General features: G+C 48.0%; 1 protein-coding gene across 1 annotated transcript in view; it reads right to left on the bottom strand.

Moving 5' to 3' along the window:
• LOC139374731 (WD repeat-containing protein 17-like) overlaps positions 1-20,812 on the bottom strand; it is a 38,934-nt gene extending 18,122 nt beyond the window's left edge. Inside the window, exons 1-7 of the mRNA XM_071115850.1 lie at positions 20,729-20,812; positions 12,918-13,046; positions 12,447-12,630; positions 11,594-11,824; positions 10,138-10,389; positions 9,714-9,836; positions 184-371 (exon numbers count right to left, since the gene is read on the bottom strand). Coding sequence (XP_070971951.1) covers positions 184-371; positions 9,714-9,836; positions 10,138-10,389; positions 11,594-11,824; positions 12,447-12,630; positions 12,918-13,046; positions 20,729-20,779 — 1,158 coding nt within the window. The 5' untranslated portion in view covers positions 20,780-20,812. The remainder of the gene's footprint in view (positions 1-183; positions 372-9,713; positions 9,837-10,137; positions 10,390-11,593; positions 11,825-12,446; positions 12,631-12,917; positions 13,047-20,728) is intronic.
• Positions 20,813-21,151: the final 339 nt, after the last annotated feature.

Raw genomic sequence — 21,151 nt, 5'->3', positions numbered from 1 at the left:
ACATATTGTTTCATGGTCAGGTCTTCTTCAACATGAACTGGATTGGGAGTTATGTACAACAGAAATGCAGACACAAACAAGAAATAGAAGAACGCCCTTAGGATCATTCCAATTTCCCTACCTCCCTTGCTACCACTTTTCCTCCCTTCTTTTCACCCCCCCCAATCTCTTCCCCTCCCTCACCAGGTCTCGTAGGAAGTCCCACTTCTTGGCTCCCATGTCGTAGAGCCCCACCCCTCCATCCACGAAGCAGCAGACAGCGTGGCCCGGGGGGAGGGAGAAGGCCTGGTTCTGGGATAGAGTAGGAGGAGGAACAGCCTCACTGGTGGATGATGTGTAGTGGTTCTTTGTCGGGGAGATGGAGCTCAAGGCTGAAAAGAGGGTGGGAGGCAAATAATGGCAGGGCCAGGAGGGGTCAGGAGGGGTCAGGTGATAGCAAGAATGGGGAAAGAACACACTATGCCATAGAAAAGTTACAGTTTTTCCAAGAGATATAGCAATCTTACTGTCATGTACTGTCATGTTGTGTCTTGTTTCTGTCTTTTCCCTTCACCCTGTCTCCCTCTGCTGGTCGTTGTTAGGTTACCTTTTCTCCCCCTCTTTCCCCCAGCTGTGCCTTGTCTCCTCCTAACTACCTCGTCACCCCTTTTCCCACCTGTTCCCTTTTTCCCTCTGATTAGTCCTCTATATCTCTCTCTGTTTCTGCTCCTGTCTTTGTCGGATTCTTGTTTGTGTTGTTCATGCCTGAACCAGACTATCGTCATGTTTGCTGCAACCTTGTCCTGTCCTGTCGGAACCTGCCGGTCCATCTGAGCCTACGTTTTGTTTTGTTATTAAAGAAGCTCTGTTTACGTTAATTCGCTTTTGGGTCCTCATTCACGCACCGTAACAGAAGAATCCGACCAAGAATGGACCCAGCGACTTCGGATCCTCTCCACTCAGCCGTCGAGATCCAGGGAGCGATGCTAGGCAGACACAAGCAGGAATTGTCTGCTGCTCGACATGCCGTTGAGACCCTGGCCACCCAAGTCTCCAACCTCACAGAACAGGTTCACCATCTCCGCCTCGATCCACCGGCCACTTCCAGGGCTTTCGAATCTCCGGAGCCCAGAATCAATAACCCGGCGTGTTACTCTGGGGAGCCCACTGAATGCCGCTCGTTCCTCACCCAGTGTGATATTGTGTTTTCTCTCCAGCCCAACACTTACTCCAGGAGCACTGCTCGTGTCGCCTACGTCATATCTCTCCTTACTGGACGGGCTCGTGAGTGGGGCACGGCAATCTGGGAGGCAAGGGCTGAGTGTACTAACCAGTATCAGGACTTTAAGGAGGAGATGATACGGGTTTTTGATCGATCTGTTTTTGGGGAGGAGGCTTCCAGGGCCCTGTCTTCCCTATGTCAGGGTAATCGATCCATAACAGACTACTCTATTGAGTTTCGCACTCTTGCTGCCTCCAGTGGCTGGAACGAGCCGGCTTTGCTCGCTCGTTTTCTGGAGGGTCTCCGCGCAGAGGTAAAGGATGAGATTCTCTCCCGGGAGGTTCCTTCCAGCGTGGATTCCTTGATTGAACTCGCTATTCGCATTGAGCGACGGGTTGATCTTCGTCACCGAGCTCGTGGAAAGGAGCTCGCGTTCTCCGTTGCCCCCCTCTCCGCATCACTACCATCTTCCTCTGCCGGCTCGGGTGCTGAGCCTATGCAGCTGGGAGGTATCCGCATCTCGACTAAGGAGAGGGAACGGAGAATCACCAACCGCCTCTGTCTCTATTGCGGTTCTGCTGGTCATTTTGTCACTTCATGTCCAGTAAAAGCCAGAGCTCATCAGTAAGCGGAGGGCTACTGGTGAGCGCTACTACTCCTGTCTCTCCTTCAAGATCCTGCACTACCTTGTCGGTCCATCTACGCTGGACCGGTTCGTCAGCTTCCTGCAGTGCCTTAATAGACTCTGGGGCGGAGGGCTGTTTTATGGACGAGACCTGGGCTCGGGAACATGACATTCCTCTCAGACAGTTAAGGGAGTCCACGGCCTTGTTCGCCCTGGATGGTAGTCCTCTCCCCAGGATTCAGCGTGAGACGCTACCTTTAACCCTCACTGTTTCTGGTAATCATAGCGAAACCATTTCTTTTTTAATTTTTCGTTCACCTTTTACACCTGTTGTTTTGGGCCATCCCTGGCTAGTTTGTCATAATCCTTCCATTAATTGGTCTAGTAATTCTATCCTCTCCTGGAACGTCTCTTGTCATGTGAAATGTTTAATGTCTGCTATCCCTCCTGTTTCCTCTGTCTCTTCTTCACAGGAGGAGCCTGGTGATTTGACAGGGGTGCCGGAGGAATATCACGATCTGCGCACGGTGTTCAGTCGGTCCAGGGCCACCTCTCTTCCTCCACACCGGTCGTATGATTGTAGTATTGATCTCCTTCCGGGAACCACTCCCCCCCGGGGTAGACTATACTCTCTGTCGGCTCCCGAACGTAAGGCTCTCGAAGATTATTTGTCTGTAGCTCTTGCCGCCGGTACCATAGTCCCCTCCTCCTCTCCCGCCGGAGCGGGGTTTTTTTTGTTAAGAAGAAGGACGGGTCCCTGCGCCCCTGCATAGATTATCGAGGGCTGAATGACATAACAGTGAAGAATCGTTATCCGCTTCCTCTTATGTCTTCAGCCTTCGAGATCCTGCAGGGAGCCAGGTTTTTCACTAAGTTGGACCTTCGTAACGCTTACCATCTCGTGCGCATCAGGGAGGGGGACGAGTGGAAGACGGCGTTTAACACTCCGTTAGGGCACTTTGAATACCGGGTTCTTCCTTTCGGCCTCGCTAACGCTCCAGCTGTCTTTCAGGCATTAGTCAATGATGTCCTGAGAGACATGCTGAACATCTTTGTTTTCGTTTACCTTGACGATATCCTGATTTTTTCACCGTCACTCCAGATTCATGTTCAGCACGTTCGACGTGGCAGACACAAGCAGGAATTGTCTGCTGCTCGACATGCCGTTGAGACCCTGGCCACCCAAGTCTCCAACCTCACAGAACAGGTTCACCATCTCCGCCTCGATCCACCGGCCACTTCCAGGGCTTTCGAATCTCCGGAGCCCAGAATCAATAACCCGGCGTGTTACTCTGGGGAGCCCACTGAATGCCGCTCGTTCCTCACCCAGTGTGATATTGTGTTTTCTCTCCAGCCCAACACTTACTCCAGGAGCACTGCTCGTGTCGCCTACGTCATATCTCTCCTTACTGGACGGGCTCGTGAGTGGGGCACGGCAATCTGGGAGGCAAGGGCTGAGTGTACTAACCAGTATCAGGACTTTAAGGAGGAGATGATACGGGTTTTTGATCGATCTGTTTTTGGGGAGGAGGCTTCCAGGGCCCTGTCTTCCCTATGTCAGGGTAATCGATCCATAACAGACTACTCTATTGAGTTTCGCACTCTTGCTGCCTCCAGTGGCTGGAACGAGCCGGCTTTGCTCGCTCGTTTTCTGGAGGGTCTCCGCGCAGAGGTAAAGGATGAGATTCTCTCCCGGGAGGTTCCTTCCAGCGTGGATTCCTTGATTGAACTCGCTATTCGCATTGAGCGACGGGTTGATCTTCGTCACCGAGCTCGTGGAAAGGAGCTCGCGTTCTCCGTTGCCCCCCTCTCCGCATCACTACCATCTTCCTCTGCCGGCTCGGGTGCTGAGCCTATGCAGCTGGGAGGTATCCGCATCTCGACTAAGGAGAGGGAACGGAGAATCACCAACCGCCTCTGTCTCTATTGCGGTTCTGCTGGTCATTTTGTCACTTCATGTCCAGTAAAAGCCAGAGCTCATCAGTAAGCGGAGGGCTACTGGTGAGCGCTACTACTCCTGTCTCTCCTTCAAGATCCTGCACTACCTTGTCGGTCCATCTACGCTGGACCGGTTCGTCAGCTTCCTGCAGTGCCTTAATAGACTCTGGGGCGGAGGGCTGTTTTATGGACGAGACCTGGGCTCGGGAACATGACATTCCTCTCAGACAGTTAAGGGAGTCCACGGCCTTGTTCGCCCTGGATGGTAGTCCTCTCCCCAGGATTCAGCGTGAGACGCTACCTTTAACCCTCACTGTTTCTGGTAATCATAGCGAAACCATTTCTTTTTTAATTTTTCGTTCACCTTTTACACCTGTTGTTTTGGGCCATCCCTGGCTAGTTTGTCATAATCCTTCCATTAATTGGTCTAGTAATTCTATCCTCTCCTGGAACGTCTCTTGTCATGTGAAATGTTTAATGTCTGCTATCCCTCCTGTTTCCTCTGTCTCTTCTTCACAGGAGGAGCCTGGTGATTTGACAGGGGTGCCGGAGGAATATCACGATCTGCGCACGGTGTTCAGTCGGTCCAGGGCCACCTCTCTTCCTCCACACCGGTCGTATGATTGTAGTATTGATCTCCTTCCGGGAACCACTCCCCCCCGGGGTAGACTATACTCTCTGTCGGCTCCCGAACGTAAGGCTCTCGAAGATTATTTGTCTGTAGCTCTTGCCGCCGGTACCATAGTCCCCTCCTCCTCTCCCGCCGGAGCGGGGTTTTTTTTGTTAAGAAGAAGGACGGGTCCCTGCGCCCCTGCATAGATTATCGAGGGCTGAATGACATAACAGTGAAGAATCGTTATCCGCTTCCTCTTATGTCTTCAGCCTTCGAGATCCTGCAGGGAGCCAGGTTTTTCACTAAGTTGGACCTTCGTAACGCTTACCATCTCGTGCGCATCAGGGAGGGGGACGAGTGGAAGACGGCGTTTAACACTCCGTTAGGGCACTTTGAATACCGGGTTCTTCCTTTCGGCCTCGCTAACGCTCCAGCTGTCTTTCAGGCATTAGTCAATGATGTCCTGAGAGACATGCTGAACATCTTTGTTTTCGTTTACCTTGACGATATCCTGATTTTTTCACCGTCACTCCAGATTCATGTTCAGCACGTTCGACGTGGCAGACACAAGCAGGAATTGTCTGCTGCTCGACATGCCGTTGAGACCCTGGCCACCCAAGTCTCCAACCTCACAGAACAGGTTCACCATCTCCGCCTCGATCCACCGGCCACTTCCAGGGCTTTCGAATCTCCGGAGCCCAGAATCAATAACCCGGCGTGTTACTCTGGGGAGCCCACTGAATGCCGCTCGTTCCTCACCCAGTGTGATATTGTGTTTTCTCTCCAGCCCAACACTTACTCCAGGAGCACTGCTCGTGTCGCCTACGTCATATCTCTCCTTACTGGACGGGTTCGTGAGTGGGGCACGGCAATCTGGGAGGCAAGGGCTGAGTGTACTAACCAGTATCAGGACTTTAAGGAGGAGATGATACGGGTTTTTGATCGATCTGTTTTTGGGGAGGAGGCTTCCAGGGCCCTGTCTTCCCTATGTCAGGGTAATCGATCCATAACAGACTACTCTATTGAGTTTCGCACTCTTGCTGCCTCCAGTGGCTGGAACGAGCCGGCTTTGCTCGCTCGTTTTCTGGAGGGTCTCCGCGCAGAGGTAAAGGATGAGATTCTCTCCCGGGAGGTTCCTTCCAGCGTGGATTCCTTGATTGAACTCGCTATTCGCATTGAGCGACGGGTTGATCTTCGTCACCGAGCTCGTGGAAAGGAGCTCGCGTTCTCCGTTGCCCCCCTCTCCGCATCACTACCATCTTCCTCTGCCGGCTCGGGTGCTGAGCCTATGCAGCTGGGAGGTATCCGCATCTCGACTAAGGAGAGGGAACGGAGAATCACCAACCGCCTCTGTCTCTATTGCGGTTCTGCTGGTCATTTTGTCACTTCATGTCCAGTAAAAGCCAGAGCTCATCAGTAAGCGGAGGGCTACTGGTGAGCGCTACTACTCCTGTCTCTCCTTCAAGATCCTGCACTACCTTGTCGGTCCATCTACGCTGGACCGGTTCGTCAGCTTCCTGCAGTGCCTTAATAGACTCTGGGGCGGAGGGCTGTTTTATGGACGAGACCTGGGCTCGGGAACATGACATTCCTCTCAGACAGTTAAGGGAGTCCACGGCCTTGTTCGCCCTGGATGGTAGTCCTCTCCCCAGGATTCAGCGTGAGACGCTACCTTTAACCCTCACTGTTTCTGGTAATCATAGCGAAACCATTTCTTTTTTAATTTTTCGTTCACCTTTTACACCTGTTGTTTTGGGCCATCCCTGGCTAGTTTGTCATAATCCTTCCATTAATTGGTCTAGTAATTCTATCCTCTCCTGGAACGTCTCTTGTCATGTGAAATGTTTAATGTCTGCTATCCCTCCTGTTTCCTCTGTCTCTTCTTCACAGGAGGAGCCTGGTGATTTGACAGGGGTGCCGGAGGAATATCACGATCTGCGCACGGTGTTCAGTCGGTCCAGGGCCACCTCTCTTCCTCCACACCGGTCGTATGATTGTAGTATTGATCTCCTTCCGGGAACCACTCCCCCCCGGGGTAGACTATACTCTCTGTCGGCTCCCGAACGTAAGGCTCTCGAAGATTATTTGTCTGTAGCTCTTGCCGCCGGTACCATAGTCCCCTCCTCCTCTCCCGCCGGAGCGGGGTTTTTTTTGTTAAGAAGAAGGACGGGTCCCTGCGCCCCTGCATAGATTATCGAGGGCTGAATGACATAACAGTGAAGAATCGTTATCCGCTTCCTCTTATGTCTTCAGCCTTCGAGATCCTGCAGGGAGCCAGGTTTTTCACTAAGTTGGACCTTCGTAACGCTTACCATCTCGTGCGCATCAGGGAGGGGGACGAGTGGAAGACGGCGTTTAACACTCCGTTAGGGCACTTTGAATACCGGGTTCTTCCTTTCGGCCTCGCTAACGCTCCAGCTGTCTTTCAGGCATTAGTCAATGATGTCCTGAGAGACATGCTGAACATCTTTGTTTTCGTTTACCTTGACGATATCCTGATTTTTTCACCGTCACTCCAGATTCATGTTCAGCACGTTCGACGTGTCCTCCAGCGCCTTTTAGAGAATTGTCTTTTTGTGAAGGCTGAGAAGTGCTCTTTTCATGCCTCCTCCGTCATATTTCTCGGTTCTGTTATTTCCGCTGAAGGCATTAAGATGGATCCCGCTAAGGTCCAAGCTGTCATTGATTGGCCCGTCCCTAAGTCACGCGTCGAGTTGCAGCGCTTTCTCGGCTTCGCGAACTTCTATCGTCGTTTCATCCGTAATTTCGGTCAGGTGGCAGCCCCTCTCACAGCCCTTACTTCTGTCAAGACGTGCTTTAAGTGGTCCGTTTCCGCCCAGGGAGCTTTTGATCTCCTCAAGAATCGTTTTACATCCGCACCTATCCTTGTTACACCTGACGTCTCTAGACAGTTCATTGTCGAGGTTGACGCGTCAGAGGTGGGCGTGGGAGCCATTCTTTCTCAGCGCTCCTTCTCTGACGACAAGGTCCACCCTTGCGCGTATTTTTCTCATCGCCTGTCGCCGTCGGAACGTAACTATGATGTGGGAAACCGCGAACTGCTCGCCATCCGCTTAGCCCTAGGCGAATGGCGACAGTGGTTGGAGGGGGCGACCGTTCCTTTTGTCGTTTGGACTGACCATAGGAACCTTGAGTACATCCGTTCTGCCAAACGACTTAATGCGCGTCAGGCGCGCTGGGCGCTGTTTTTCGCTCGTTTCGAGTTCGTGATTTCTTATCGTCCGGGCTCTAAGAACACCAAGCCTGATGCTTTATCTCGTCTCTTCAGTTCTTCAGTAGCCTCCACTGACCCCGAGGGGATTCTCCCTGAGGGGCGTGTTGTCGGGGTGACTGTCTGGGGAATTGAGAGGCAGGTAAAGCAAGCACTCACTCAAACTCCGTCGCCGCGCGCTTGTCCCAGGAACCTTCTTTTCGTTCCCGTTCCTACTCGTCTGGCCGTTCTTCAGTGGGCTCACTCTGCCAAGTTAGCCGGCCACCCTGGCGTTCGGGGCACGCTTGCTTCCATTCGCCAGCGCTTTTGGTGGCCCACCCGGGAGCATGACACGCGTCGCTTCGTGGCTGCTTGTTCGGTCTGCGCGCAGACTAAGTCCGGTAACTCTCCTCCTGCCGGCCGTCTCAGGCCGCTTCCCATTCCCTCTCGACCGTGGTCTCACATCGCCTTAGATTTTGTCACCGGACTGCCTTCGTCAGCGGGGAAGACTGTTATTCTTACGGTTGTCGACAGGTTCTCTAAGGCGGCTCATTTTATTCCCCTTGCTAAGCTTCCTTCTGCTAAAGAGACGGCACAAATCATCATCGAGAATGTTTTCAGAATTCATGGCCTTCCGTCAGACGTCGTTTCGGACAGAGGTCCGCAATTCACGTCTCAATTTTGGAGGGAGTTTTGCCGTTTGATTGGGGCTTCCGTCAGTCTCTCTTCCGGCTTTCACCCCCAGTCTAACGGTCAAGCAGAACGGGCCAATCAGACTATTGGTCGCATCTTACGCAGTCTTTCTTTTCGCAACCCTGCGTCTTGGTCAGAACAGCTCCCCTGGGCAGAATACGCCCACAACTCGCTTCCTTCGTCTGCGACCGGGCTATCTCCTTTTCAGAGTAGCCTCGGGTACCAGCCTCCGCTGTTCTCATCTCAGTTCGCCGAGTCCAGCGTCCCCTCCGCTCAGGCTTTTGTCCAACGTTGCGAGCGCACCTGGAAGAGGGTCAGGTCTGCACTTTGCCGTTATAGGGCGCAGACTGTGAGGGCTGCTAATAAGCGTAGAACTAAGAGTCCTAGATATTGTCGCGGTCAGAGAGTTTGGCTCTCCACTCAGAACCTTCCCCTTAAGACCACTTCTCGCAAGTTGACCCCGCGATTCATTGGTCCGTTCCGTATTTCTCGGATCATTAATCCTGTCGCAGTTCGACTTCTTCTTCCGCGATATCTTCGTCGCGTCCACCCGGTCTTCCATGTCTCCTGTGTCAAGCCCGTTCTTCGCGCCCCCGCTCGTCTTCCCCCCCCCCCCCCCCCATCCTTGTCGAGGGCGCACCCATCTACAGGGTCCGTAGGATTTTGGACATGCGTCCTCGGGGCCGTGGTCATCAGTACCTAGTAGATTGGGAGGGGTACGGTCCTGAGGAGAGGAGTTGGGTTCCCTCTCGGGACGTGCTGGACCGTGCGCTGATCGATGATTTCCTCCGTTGCCGCCAGGTTTCCTCCTCGAGTGCGCCAGGAGGCGCTCGGTGAGTGGGGGGGTACTGTCATGTACTGTCATGTTGTGTCTTGTTTCTGTCTTTTCCCTTCACCCTGTCTCCCTCTGCTGGTCGTTGTTAGGTTACCTTTTCTCCCCCTCTTTCCCCCAGCTGTGCCTTGTCTCCTCCTAACTACCTCGTCACCCCTTTTCCCACCTGTTCCCTTTTTCCCTCTGATTAGTCCTCTATATCTCTCTCTGTTTCTGCTCCTGTCTTTGTCGGATTCTTGTTTGTGTTGTTCATGCCTGAACCAGACTATCGTCATGTTTGCTGCAACCTTGTCCTGTCCTGTCGGAACCTGCCGGTCCATCTGAGCCTACGTTTTGTTTTGTTATTAAAGAAGCTCTGTTTACGTTAATTCGCTTTTGGGTCCTCATTCACGCACCGTAACACTTACTCCATAAGATCAGTCATTCATATCCAAAACTCTGAAGTTATTATTCCCTTTTAGAAAAAAGGGATCCAAAAGGTTTCTCCTATTGGGACAGCTGTAGATAGCACCTTTTTTTCTAAGAGTGTGCTGCAGACTGTGGATTCTACCCTAATTTGTGGATTATCAGTAGTGTGTCAGTAGTGTGTCAGATGCTTACATTTCTTGGCTGGGGGAGAGTTTAACACATGTAAAGCATGGAAGCCGGTCTTCTTCAGTTTAAAGTTGTCCAGCGGTGTAGATCTGGACACGTTCCATATCCTCAACACACCGACTTGAGAATCTGGGAACAGAAGGAACACGTTGGAACAGTGGTATTGACAGTTCTAAAGGCCTGAGCCTTACACACCTGACCTCTAGCTACCTACACTGAAAAACATACCCTACCTTGTGACCTTACCTTAACCCCCCAGTACCCTACCCCTTATACCCTACCCCCTAAACGCTACCCCCATTTCTTTACCTCTAGTGATGAACATGCCGGGGGCGCTGAGGACACAGCTTTCCCCTCCCCCCTACACCCTACACCCTGCACCCTAACCCATTGTACCCTACCCGTAAACCCTACCCCAATATGTCCTTACCTCCAGTGATGAACATGCCGGGTGCACTGGGGACCCAGGCCAGACACTGTACAGAGGCAGCTGAACTGGGGAAGCTGAAGGTAGTGACACAGGTGAGCCCCTCTGAGTCGACCATTCGGATACCATTATGCAGGTTGGCCACTAGGAGGTAGTCTGTAGACAGGGGATCCCACTCCAACGCTGTGACCGGGTCCTCCTCGTCCGTCCCCTCTAAAGACTCCGGGCGCAACACGTGCTTCTGGTTTTTAGATCCTAGGACAGGAGAGGAGACCTGCTGCATCAACTGACTAAATAAAGTCACCACAGCCCCTAATGAAATACCTGGAGGTACCAAATAAAGGTTCTCATGTGGAAGAAACAGTCAACAAATACATATTTAAAGGTTGTTTTTTCTTCCTGGCACTGATTCTGCTGATAGCAGCTCTTTCGAAGAAGGGTCTACAGATGTAAGATCCTAATTTGATCACTCTTGTTGCTGAGAATTTTCCTGCACCGCAGGAAATGCGAACTTGTAGTGTATTCAAGGTTTTAAAAGTAATTTTCACTTTAAAATTTGCCTTAACAAAAAATGTATCAACCTCTACAAAATATATCCATTAATTATAATCCACATAATTATTTACATTTCCTGTTGCTGCAGGATTATTTTCCTGCTGTAGCAAACTGTCTCAAATGTAGATCCTACATCTGTACTTGCAATAATTGTGATATGTGGTTGTTTACAGACTAAAATGATTGTAAGTCGCTCTGGATAAGAGTGTCTGCTAGCTAAATGACTCAAATGTAAAATTGTTTGTAATAGGGAAACGCATGCCCAGTTCTTTCACATCAGTGCAAATGAAGGAGATAAGACAAAGAGAGGAAGCCATTTTAGACAATTAAGACGCAGCCACAGTCTAGACTATCTATAGACTATTGAGATGCAGGCTCAGTCTAGACTATCTATAGACTATTGAGACGCAGCCACAGTCTAGACTATCTATAGACTATTGAGATGCAGGCTCAGTCTAGACTATCTATAGACAATTGAGATGCAGCCTCAGTCTAGACTATCTATAGACTATTGAGATGCAGCCTCAGTCTAGACTCTCTATAGACTATTGAGATGCAGCCTCAGTCTAGACTCTCTATAGACAATTGAGATGCAGCCTCAGTCTAGACTATCTTTAGACTATTGAGATGCAGCCTCAGTCTAGACTATCTATAGACTATTGAGATGCAGCCTCAGTCTAGACTATCTATAGACTATTGAGATGCAGACTCAGTCTAGACTATCTATAGACTATTGAGATGCAGCCTCAGTCTAGACTATCTATAGACTATTGAGATGCAGCCTCAGTCTAGACTATCTATAGACTATTGAGATGCAGCCTCAGTCTAGACTATCTATAGACTATTGAGATGCAGCCTCAGTCTAGACTATCTATAGACTATTGAGATGCAGCCTCAGTCTTACCTGGCTGGAAGATGGAGAGGCTCCCGTCCGTGTGTCCAAACACCACCTTGCCCTTCTTGACGGGGTGCCAGCGGAACAGACAGATGTCAGACAGGAAGCTGTGTGCCTCCTTGTGGATGGTGACGCCGGCGTCCAGCCCGCTGATGGCCCACAGGTAGAGAGGGCCCCGGTGGGACACAAACGCCACGCCTTCACCTGCGTTCCAGCACCAGCTCAGAGACGCTGGGATGCCTGGGTGATGGTACATAAGGGTTAGAGACACATTAGATACACACACACACACACACACACACACACACACACACACACACACACACACACACACACACACACACACACACACACACACACACACACACACACAGAAAACACACACATTCATCCACCCACCCACACACACACTCTCTCTCTCCTAGAAAAACAGCCGTCAGCCATCTCCCTCCTGATAGGAGTCAGTGTAGCAGTAACAATAGCCAGTCCTAATGACATTACTAAGCACACAAACACTTCACTACACTGAGTCACCCTCCCAAGGCAACCCAACCTACTCTCTAGCCTCTCTGACACGTCTCCCATCAGTAGTGTCTAAAGAGGAGCCTACTCCCAGGTAAACTCCCTTACCACTGGTCCACAGTCATCCCTCATTTCCATTCTGATGAAGAACCAGTATCTTTTGCGTTATACAGACCACGTGTCTCTATAGTTCAGTACATTTGGTGTTATCTGGCCACAGCTTTCCGCTCCACCTTGTTTCACTCTGTTTCAAAACGTTTTCTCCCTACTGAACACCCACCTCTGGCCCACCCACTCCCCTGTACATCTGCCTCCACTGGGCATAGATCATTATCAGTACCTTTGGTGTTATCCAGCCTGGCCACAATCTTCTGCTCTGCCACGTTCCAGATGATGAGCAGGTTGTCTGCGCTGGCGCTGGCAAACACCTCGGGGTTGTGTGGGCACCACGATATGGCCGTGATGGTCTTCTTGTGCTCTGACATGATGGCTCGAAGCTTGAACTCATTGTATCTGTGGTCCAACTGCATGGGTGCAGATGGGAACGACGAGGAATACATTGGTATTGGTGTTGCATATGTAAACAGATGGGGTGGCAGAGATAACGATAGATAAGGAAAACGTCAATGACAGAAATCACTTGCAGATTAGACATCTCTTTTGAGTGTCCTTTCGACAGGGAAGGGAGAGAGCACATGCAACGAGAGGCGCACGCATGCCGACACGGGCGCACAAACGCGCGTGCGCGCACACACGTCCACAGGCACGCAGACGCACACGCACACACACCGATTTTTGCCAAGCTAATTACCTGGTAGACATATATAGCAAGTGTTGCACAGTAAGCGAACCGGTCTTCACTGGCAGCACACACGTCTTTGTTCCAGGGCTGGCACCCGGCAGCCAGCAGGCCCACCTGTTTCACCTGGGACATCTTTATCTGCGACACACAGAGAAGAGAAGGAGATGGACTACACCAGAACACAGGCAATGATCTGTGATTCTTATTCATGGATTGAGGGATACATTCAGGTCTAAAGCATGTTCTATTCTCAAGTACATCAGTCTTGCATTTCAGAACTGATAATAGATTGACATGGCTTATTACTCAGCTGTAATAGACCGTTCTCACAATAACAGCGCAGTAGCCTTCAATGCGTACTGATATGAAACGTAGTTTGACGTTTCACATGGAGCGCCAGTCACTTTGTAACCAAACAGATTCGAGAGATGTTGTACTTTTTATACTTACAATTCGAAAATAATAAGAATCAAAATTGTCAACGGGACAACAGTAACAACAATAACCAAGGGTCAAAATAACCATACATTCAACAATAACAATAAGCATACAGTAGAGTACATGTGCATGTCTGTCAGACACTGTCCCTCATCTTATGGCAGACAGCAATGTAGTGCGCTCCCAACCCACAGCTCTCTGCGTCCTCCCCCAACAGGAAGGGTAGCTTACTCTCATCAGAGAGGTCTTTGAAACCTTGAAATGTTGAAATCTCTCTCTCTCTGTCTCTCTCTCTCTGTCACGCTCTCTCTCTCTCTCGCTGTCTGTCTCTCTCTTGCTGTCTGTATATCTCTCACTGTCTGTCTCTCTCTCTTGCTGTCTCTCTCTGTCTCTCTCTATCTCTCTCTGTCTCTCTCTCTGTCTCTCTCTCTCTCTCGCTGTCTCTCTCTCTCTCTCTCTCTCTCTCTCTCTCTCGATGTCTGTCTCTCTCTCTCTCTCTCTGTCTCTCTGTCTCTCTGTGTCTCTCTCCACCTCTCTCTCTCTCTCTATATATATATATATATATAAAGTGAATATATAAAGTGAAATAAACAATACAAATTAACAGTAAACATTACACATACAGAAGTTTCAAAACAATAAAGACATTACAAATGTCATATTATATATATACAGTGTTTTAACAATTTTAACAATTTAACAAACAAGTGCTTTAACAATGGTTAAAGGACACAAGATAAAATAAATATGCATAAATATGGGTTGTATTTACAATGGTGTTTGTTCTTCACTGGTTGCCCATTTCTCGTGGCAACAGGTCACAAATCTTGCTGCTGTGATGGCACACTGTGGAATTTCACCCAGTAGATATGGGAGTTTATCAAAATTGGATTTGTTTTCGAATTCTTTGTGGATCTGTGTAATCTGAGGGAAATATGTCTCTCTAATATGGTCATACATTGGGCAGGAGGTTAGGAAGTGCAGCTCAGTTTCCACCTCATTTTGTGGGCATTGAGCACATAGCCTTCTTCTCTTGAGAGCCATGTCTGCCTACGGCGGCCTTTCTCAATAGCAAGGCTATGCTCACTGAGTCTGTACATAGTCAAAGCTTTCCTTAAGTTTGGGTCAGTCACAGTGGTCAGCTATTCTGCCACTGTGTACTCTCTGTTTAGGGCCAAATAGCATTCTAGTTTGCTCTGTTTTTTTGTTAATTCTCTCCAATGTGTCAAGTAATTATCTTTTTGTTTTCCCATTATTTGGTTGTGTCTAATTGTGCTGCTGTCCTGGGTCTCTGTGGGGTCTGTTTGTGTTTGTGAACAGAGCCCCAGGACCAGCTTGTTTAGGCCAAGGTATGTATAGTTTTTTTGTGTGCTCTAGGGCAATGGTGTCTAGATGGAATTTGTATTTGTGGTCCTAGCGACTGGACCTTTTTTGGAACACCATTATTTGGTCTTACTGAGATTTACTGTCAGGGCCCAGGTCTGTCAGAATCTGTGCAGAATATCTAGGTGCTGCTGTAGGCCCTCCTTGGTTGGTGACAGAAGCACCAGATCATCAGCAAACAGTAGACATTTGACTTCAGATTCTAGTAGGTGAGGCCGGGTGCTGCAGACTTTTCTAGTGCCCGCGCCAATTCGTTGATATATATGTTGAAGAGGGTGGGGCTTAAGCTGCATCCCTGTCTCACCCCACGGCCCTGTGGGAAGAAATGTGTGTGTTTTTTGCCAATTTTAACCGCACACTTGTTGTTTGTGTACATGGATTTTATAATGTCGTATGTTTTACCCCCAACACCACTTTCCATCAATTTGTATAGCAGACCCTCTTGCCAAATTGAGTCGAAGGCTTTTTTGAAGACTTTGCCTTTGTTTTGGTTTGTTTGGTTGTCAATTAGGGTGTGATACATGATCAAATACAAATCTTAGAATCAACTATTAAAGACAAAGGGTGTGCAATTTGACATTTGCTTAGTACATTGTTTTCATTGAAGAAATGTACGAGTCTGCTGTTAATGATAATGCAGAGGATTTCCCCAAGGTTACTGTTGACGCATATAGTAGTAGTTATTCGGGTCAAATTTGTCTCCACTTTTGTGGATTGGGGTGATCAGTCCTTGGTTCCAAATATTGGGGAAGATGCCAGAGCTATTGATGATGTTAAAGAGTTTTAGTATAGCCAATTGTAATTTGTTGTCTGTATATTTGATCATTTCATTAAGGATACCATCAGGATACCTTTTTGGGTTGGAGTGTTTTTATTTTGTCCTGTAACTCATTCAAGGTAATTGGAGAATCCAGTGGTTTCTGGTAGTCTTTAATAGTTGATTCTAAGATTTGTATTTGATCATGTATCATGTTTTGCTCTTTGTTCTTTGTTATAGAGCCAAAAGGATTGGAGAAGTGGTTTACCTATACATCTCCATTTTGGATAGATAATTCTTCATGTTGTTGTTTGTTTAGTGTTTTCCAATTTTCCCAGAAGTGGTTAAAATCTATGGATTCTTCAATTACATTGAGCTGATTTCTGACATGCTGTTCCTTCTTTTTCCATAGTGTATTTCTGTATTGTTTTAGTGATTCACCATAGTGAAGGCGTAGACTCAGGTTTTCCGGGTCTCTATGTTTTTGGTTGGACAGGTTTTTCAACTTCTTTCTTAGATTTTTGCATTCTTCATCAAACCATTTGTCATTGTTGTTAATTTTCTTCGGTTTTCTATTTGAGATTTTTATATTTGATAGGGAAGCTGAGAGGTCAAATATACTGTTAAGATTTTCTACTGCCAAGTTTACACCTTCACTATTACAGTGGAAATTGACCAGGAAATTGTCTAAAAGGGATTGAATTTGTTGTTGCCTAATTGTTTTTTGGTAGGTTTCCAAACTGCATTCCTTCCATATATAGCATTTCTTAATGTTACTCAGTTCCTTTGGCTTTGATGCCTCATGATTGAGTATTGCTCTGTTCAAGTAGACTGTGATTTTGCTGTGATCTGATAGGGATGTCAGTGGGCTGACTGTGAACGCTCTGAGAGACTCTGGGTTGAGGTCAGTGATAAAGTAGTCTACAGTACTACTGCCAAGAGATGAGCAATAAGTGTACCTACCATAGGAGCCCCCTCGAAGCCTACCATTGACTATGCACATACCCAGCGTGCGACAGAGCTGCAGGAGTTGTGACCCGTTTTTGTGAGCAGAGCCTGCTGCAGGAGTTGTGACCCATTTTTGTGAGAAGAGCCTGCTGAGCATCTGGTACATGCCATTGGCTAGGGCTAGTGTAAGAGTGGGGGTTGGGCCTGTTTGCCCGCTCATTGCCTGGGATATGTGTGACTTCCATGATGAGCCCCTCTTTGCGGGAGTGGGGGGCATGGGGTGGGAAAGAGGGGCATAGGTCTGATCTGAGGGGGCCTAAATGGGGTGTGGGCATGGTTGACGTGGGGGGGGTGTTGATTGGTTGGGATGGGGGTGTGGATGTGGCTGAGGGTGCTGTGGTCTGGATGTAAGTCCTCTTAGCGTGGGTCCTCTATGTGTAGGTTCAGGGGGGGTCCCGCAGGTCTGGGAGAGTGTCTCCCTGGTCTGGGCGGGGTGTCTATTGATCTGTTGCTCCTGTGTGAAGTGTTTGGGATACGTTTGAGAGCGATGTCCTTTAGAGTCCGGGCAAAGGTGGGCACTGCTGCCTTGTATAGGTGGACCTGATCATAGAAGCTGTTCAAGTCCAGGGTAGAGTGGTGGGCCAGGAAAACATTTGGTTTTGAGGCACAGTCATGGGAAATACTTGCGTTTACCTGCTGCATTGTGGCAGGGTGGAAGTCTTTTCGTGGGAGCAGGATGGAGATAACCACTTGTGCGAGGGGGAAAGTAGAAGAAGCTTTTTCAATCACTCCCTTCAGTGCTGTGGCCACCCTTTCCTGCTGTGCTCTCAGGTCGTTTGTGCCTGTGTGTATTATTACGTGGCTAGGTGAACCTAGTTGGTCCTCCTACAGAAGGTCTAGGGCGCGCTGGGTGTTTGGACACCAGAGTTTAGACACACTGTGTTTGGGAAAAAGTTTTTTTTCTTGTATATATTTTCCATTTGAGTCCATGAGGAGAACAATCTGTGTCTTGTGTATGTCCTCAGTGGGTGTGGGGGGGTTGTCAGAAGGGCTATCAGGGTGGCTGACAGGGGGGGTGCTCAGAGAGGGTGAGAGCCGCTGGGCTTGGGGTTCTGGTGTGGACTGTTCTGCTGTGGTGTCAAGACTTTTGTCGGGTGCTGAAGTGGGCTGTTCTGCTGGCTTCTCTGTGGGGGTGGTCACCTCTCTAGTGGGTTGTTCTCTGTCACACGCCATCCCCCTCAACCTCTCCTTCAGCAGTCTGATCCTCTCCTCTCGTGCTCTGTTCTTCTCCTGCTCCTGCTCTTTCTCCTGTTGAAGTTGTCTCACCATTGTCCAGAGTGCAGATATGTCTCTTTCTACCTCCAGCTTTCCAGGTCTGGTTAAGAGAGTGTTGTTGTGCTGGACTGTTGTCTGGGTCTGTGCTGACTGGAGTGTAATCACCTGCTGTTCCAGCTCCACCTGCCTTACCTCCAGCTGGGTAAATGTATCCTTCATTTCAATGAAGGGGTAGTACTCTGTGCTGGGAGGTTGACTTTCCGCTGGGGGTGGCTCGTTTGTGGGGTCATATAACGAAGAAGTCTGGTCTGACCCGCTCGGGGTGGGGGTATCTTTCTCAAGGGAGAGCTTCTCCTGCTGGGCTAATTTTTTGATTAGGTGAAAGTCCAGCTGAAACTGTTTGGGGTTGCCCTGTACCATTACTGTTCCAGACGTATAGAGATTTATATTAGCTGACTCAGAGTCCTCGTTGTCAAGTATCCTGAGTTTCCACCCCTCGTTTAACACCCCCTCTCTTAACAAAGGGGTAGTGTGCTAATATAGCACTGTGCCATGCCAGGGGCTGGTTTGTGTGGAAGATAAGGTTGCTGATGTTCCCATTTTTGTAATAGTCAGCAAAAATTGTCCCTTTGTCATCTTTTCTTGCCTTATCATTCTTTACATACACAGGGTACTGTATTTGAATTACCTCTGAACAGCGGGAGGCAGCTTCTCAGGCCTCTCCATTTGGTTGGGGACTCTCCTGCCATTGTTGGGCTAAAGGGCTTTGACACCTCTCACTTGACACGTCAGTGCTAACTGAAGCTGTATCAAGCTTGGCAGAATCATGTTAGCATTCAGTCCTTATAAAGTAATGTAGCGTATTTTTCTTCTTGGCTTTTGGAAAATCAAATATAGTTTCAGACTAAACATTACTCACTCAGTTCCAGGTTGGATGGTGTTTTCAGGTTTCTGTTGTTTTCCAGAGAGTTTGCTGTATAGAATAATAATCCTTGGTAGTTGTAAACCTTCCAGGTGATTCCGTAATTCCATCCAAAATCAGGTTGTAGGTTTTGAGTTTTGATTTGAAGTGAAGGTTATGTTGTAGAGGGTAGCATCCTGTATATGTTCCTGACAAAAAAAAATCCAAGTTTATCGAACTCTAAGTCTATCTTTTTTAAAGAAAATGCTGAAAAATGCAGGAGCTCATCTGATCATGACCTCTAGCCTCTCTCTCTCTCTCTCTCTCTCTAACTCCATCACTCTTCTATTTTTTTGTATTGAACTGTTGTTTATTCAGGGGAACCCATAGAGACCTGAGACTCATTTGCCATGGTGCCCTGAGGACAACAATGCAACACATTCAAAATGATCAATACAAATAAAATAAACTACAAATTACAAAATCAACACTGGAATCAACACAAATACAATTATTTACATGAAATCCAAACAGTTTCAATTATCATTAGATTCATTCAACATTAAAGTCCTGAATTGCCCTACAGGCGCCAGAGAGTCAAGGTGTACATGTAGGGAGTTTTGTAGGCTATTCCAAAAAATGGGGTGGACTAAAACTGAAGGAGGATTTACTTAGATCGATAAGTACTAGTGGAACCTTGAGAGTTAACCATCCCTGTGAACGGGACCGGTGTCCCTATACCAGGACGGCTGTCGCTCAATATGCTGGCTTTGTAAGCGTAAAGGGAGTCATGACGTGATCTAGGCGACTCTAATGAGGACCAGCCAACCTTTCGATACAGGATGCAGTGACGCGTAGTAAAACTGTAACTTGTGATAAAGTGAAGGACGGCATCCAAAGGTTTAAGTGTAGTGGCTGCTGCATCGCGATAAATGGTGTCACCATACGTTTCTTAAACGTCAAATTACTGTCAATCCAAAAGCCCAGATAATTATAGGCAGGAACCTGCTCGATTAAAGAACCATCCAATCCAGAAATGTGTAAGCCATCACAAATATTTCTACGAGAATTTAAAAAACAGCATACATTTAGTTTTTCCGGCATTAAGTACCAATTTTAAATCGACAAGGTCCTTCTGCAGGGAGACTAAATCAGATTGCAGCTCCAACATAGCCTGGTCAGCCGTAGCGACAGTAGTGTACAGTGACATCTGCATACAGATGAATGTTACAGGTTTTTGCAGATAGACCAATATTATTTATATAAATAGTCAAGTGGACAGGTCCCAAAATCCCAAAGTCCTGTAGATCATAATCTGTCTCATTGATAAAATAATGTATATGTTGAAAGATAATGATAGAATAATTCCACTCTGAAACCTTATAACCGTGTGAAATTGATTAGAATCATAAAATTCTAATCTGATGATGTGTGTGGTTTTAGTCAGAATTAGGTCAAACAATGTATCTGTATAGTGGAAAAACACAGACTGTCTGAGCAAGGCGTAGCTCAGGATTTGAACTTGTATGCGTGTGCCGAAGAAAAAAAACGAGAACAGTTAAACTGTGTTTGGACCGACCTGGCTAGGCCTCTGAGGAACTTACGATAGCATAGGGAGTACTTCTCAAGGTTTCCCTAATCTCAGGGGAACGGAACTGTCGGCTGGGTAGTGATACACAGTGGTGAGAACTATGGAGAAGGATCAAACTCAGCTACTGTGTGTGTGTATGAATGTGCGTAGGATACCTACTGTTTGTGTGTGAAGGTATGTGCGTAAGGAGCCAGTATAAAATGGATGTTTTTGTACAACGGACTAGGACGTCCTCGTGAATAAACATTTTGACTATTGTAAACTGAGAAATCTGTCTGTTTCATTTAAACCAGAATCTTACAAACTCTGGGTTGCAGACTGAGTAGATTAATTGAAGTTTATGAACATTGATAACAAAATTCTCATAACACTCATGCTACAAACCAGACAGAAACAGAACATAACAGAACCTGTAAGCTCGTACATAGACAAAACACATAGACAAAATGCATAGACAAAACACAGTTTGACTCCTCCCCTTCTCTCTCCTCCCCTCATTCTATCTCCTCCTCCCCTCTTTTCCCTACCTTCACGTCGGCATCGTTCTTAGTGTACCACTCCAGGTTGTCTGTGTCCATTTTCCAGAAGGATCTCTTCACCCTCTAGTCTCTCCAAAGCAAGATGAACTAGGATTGCTGTTATAGAGAGGGTAGCTAGCTAACAGATTAACAAAGCTCTCTGTTACAGGGAAGGTATCCAGCTAACAGATTAACAAAGCTCTCTGTTACAGGGAAGGTAGCCAGCTAACAGATTAACAAAGCTCTCTGCTACAGGGAAGGTATCCAGCTAACAGATTAACAAAACTCTCGGTTACAGGGAAGGTAGCCAGCTAACAGATTAACAAAGCTCTCTGTTACAGGGAAGGTATCCAGCTAACAGATTAACAAAGCTCTCTGTTACAGGGAAGGTAGCCAGCTAACAGATTAACAAAGCTCTCTGTTACAGGGAAG

This window comes from Oncorhynchus clarkii, chromosome 19, assembly GCF_045791955.1.
Source record: "Oncorhynchus clarkii lewisi isolate Uvic-CL-2024 chromosome 19, UVic_Ocla_1.0, whole genome shotgun sequence".
Classification (NCBI taxonomy): domain Eukaryota; kingdom Metazoa; phylum Chordata; class Actinopteri; order Salmoniformes; family Salmonidae; genus Oncorhynchus; species Oncorhynchus clarkii.
The sequence above is the reverse complement of the archived record's forward strand: the minus strand, read 5'-3'. Positions and strand labels throughout refer to the sequence as shown.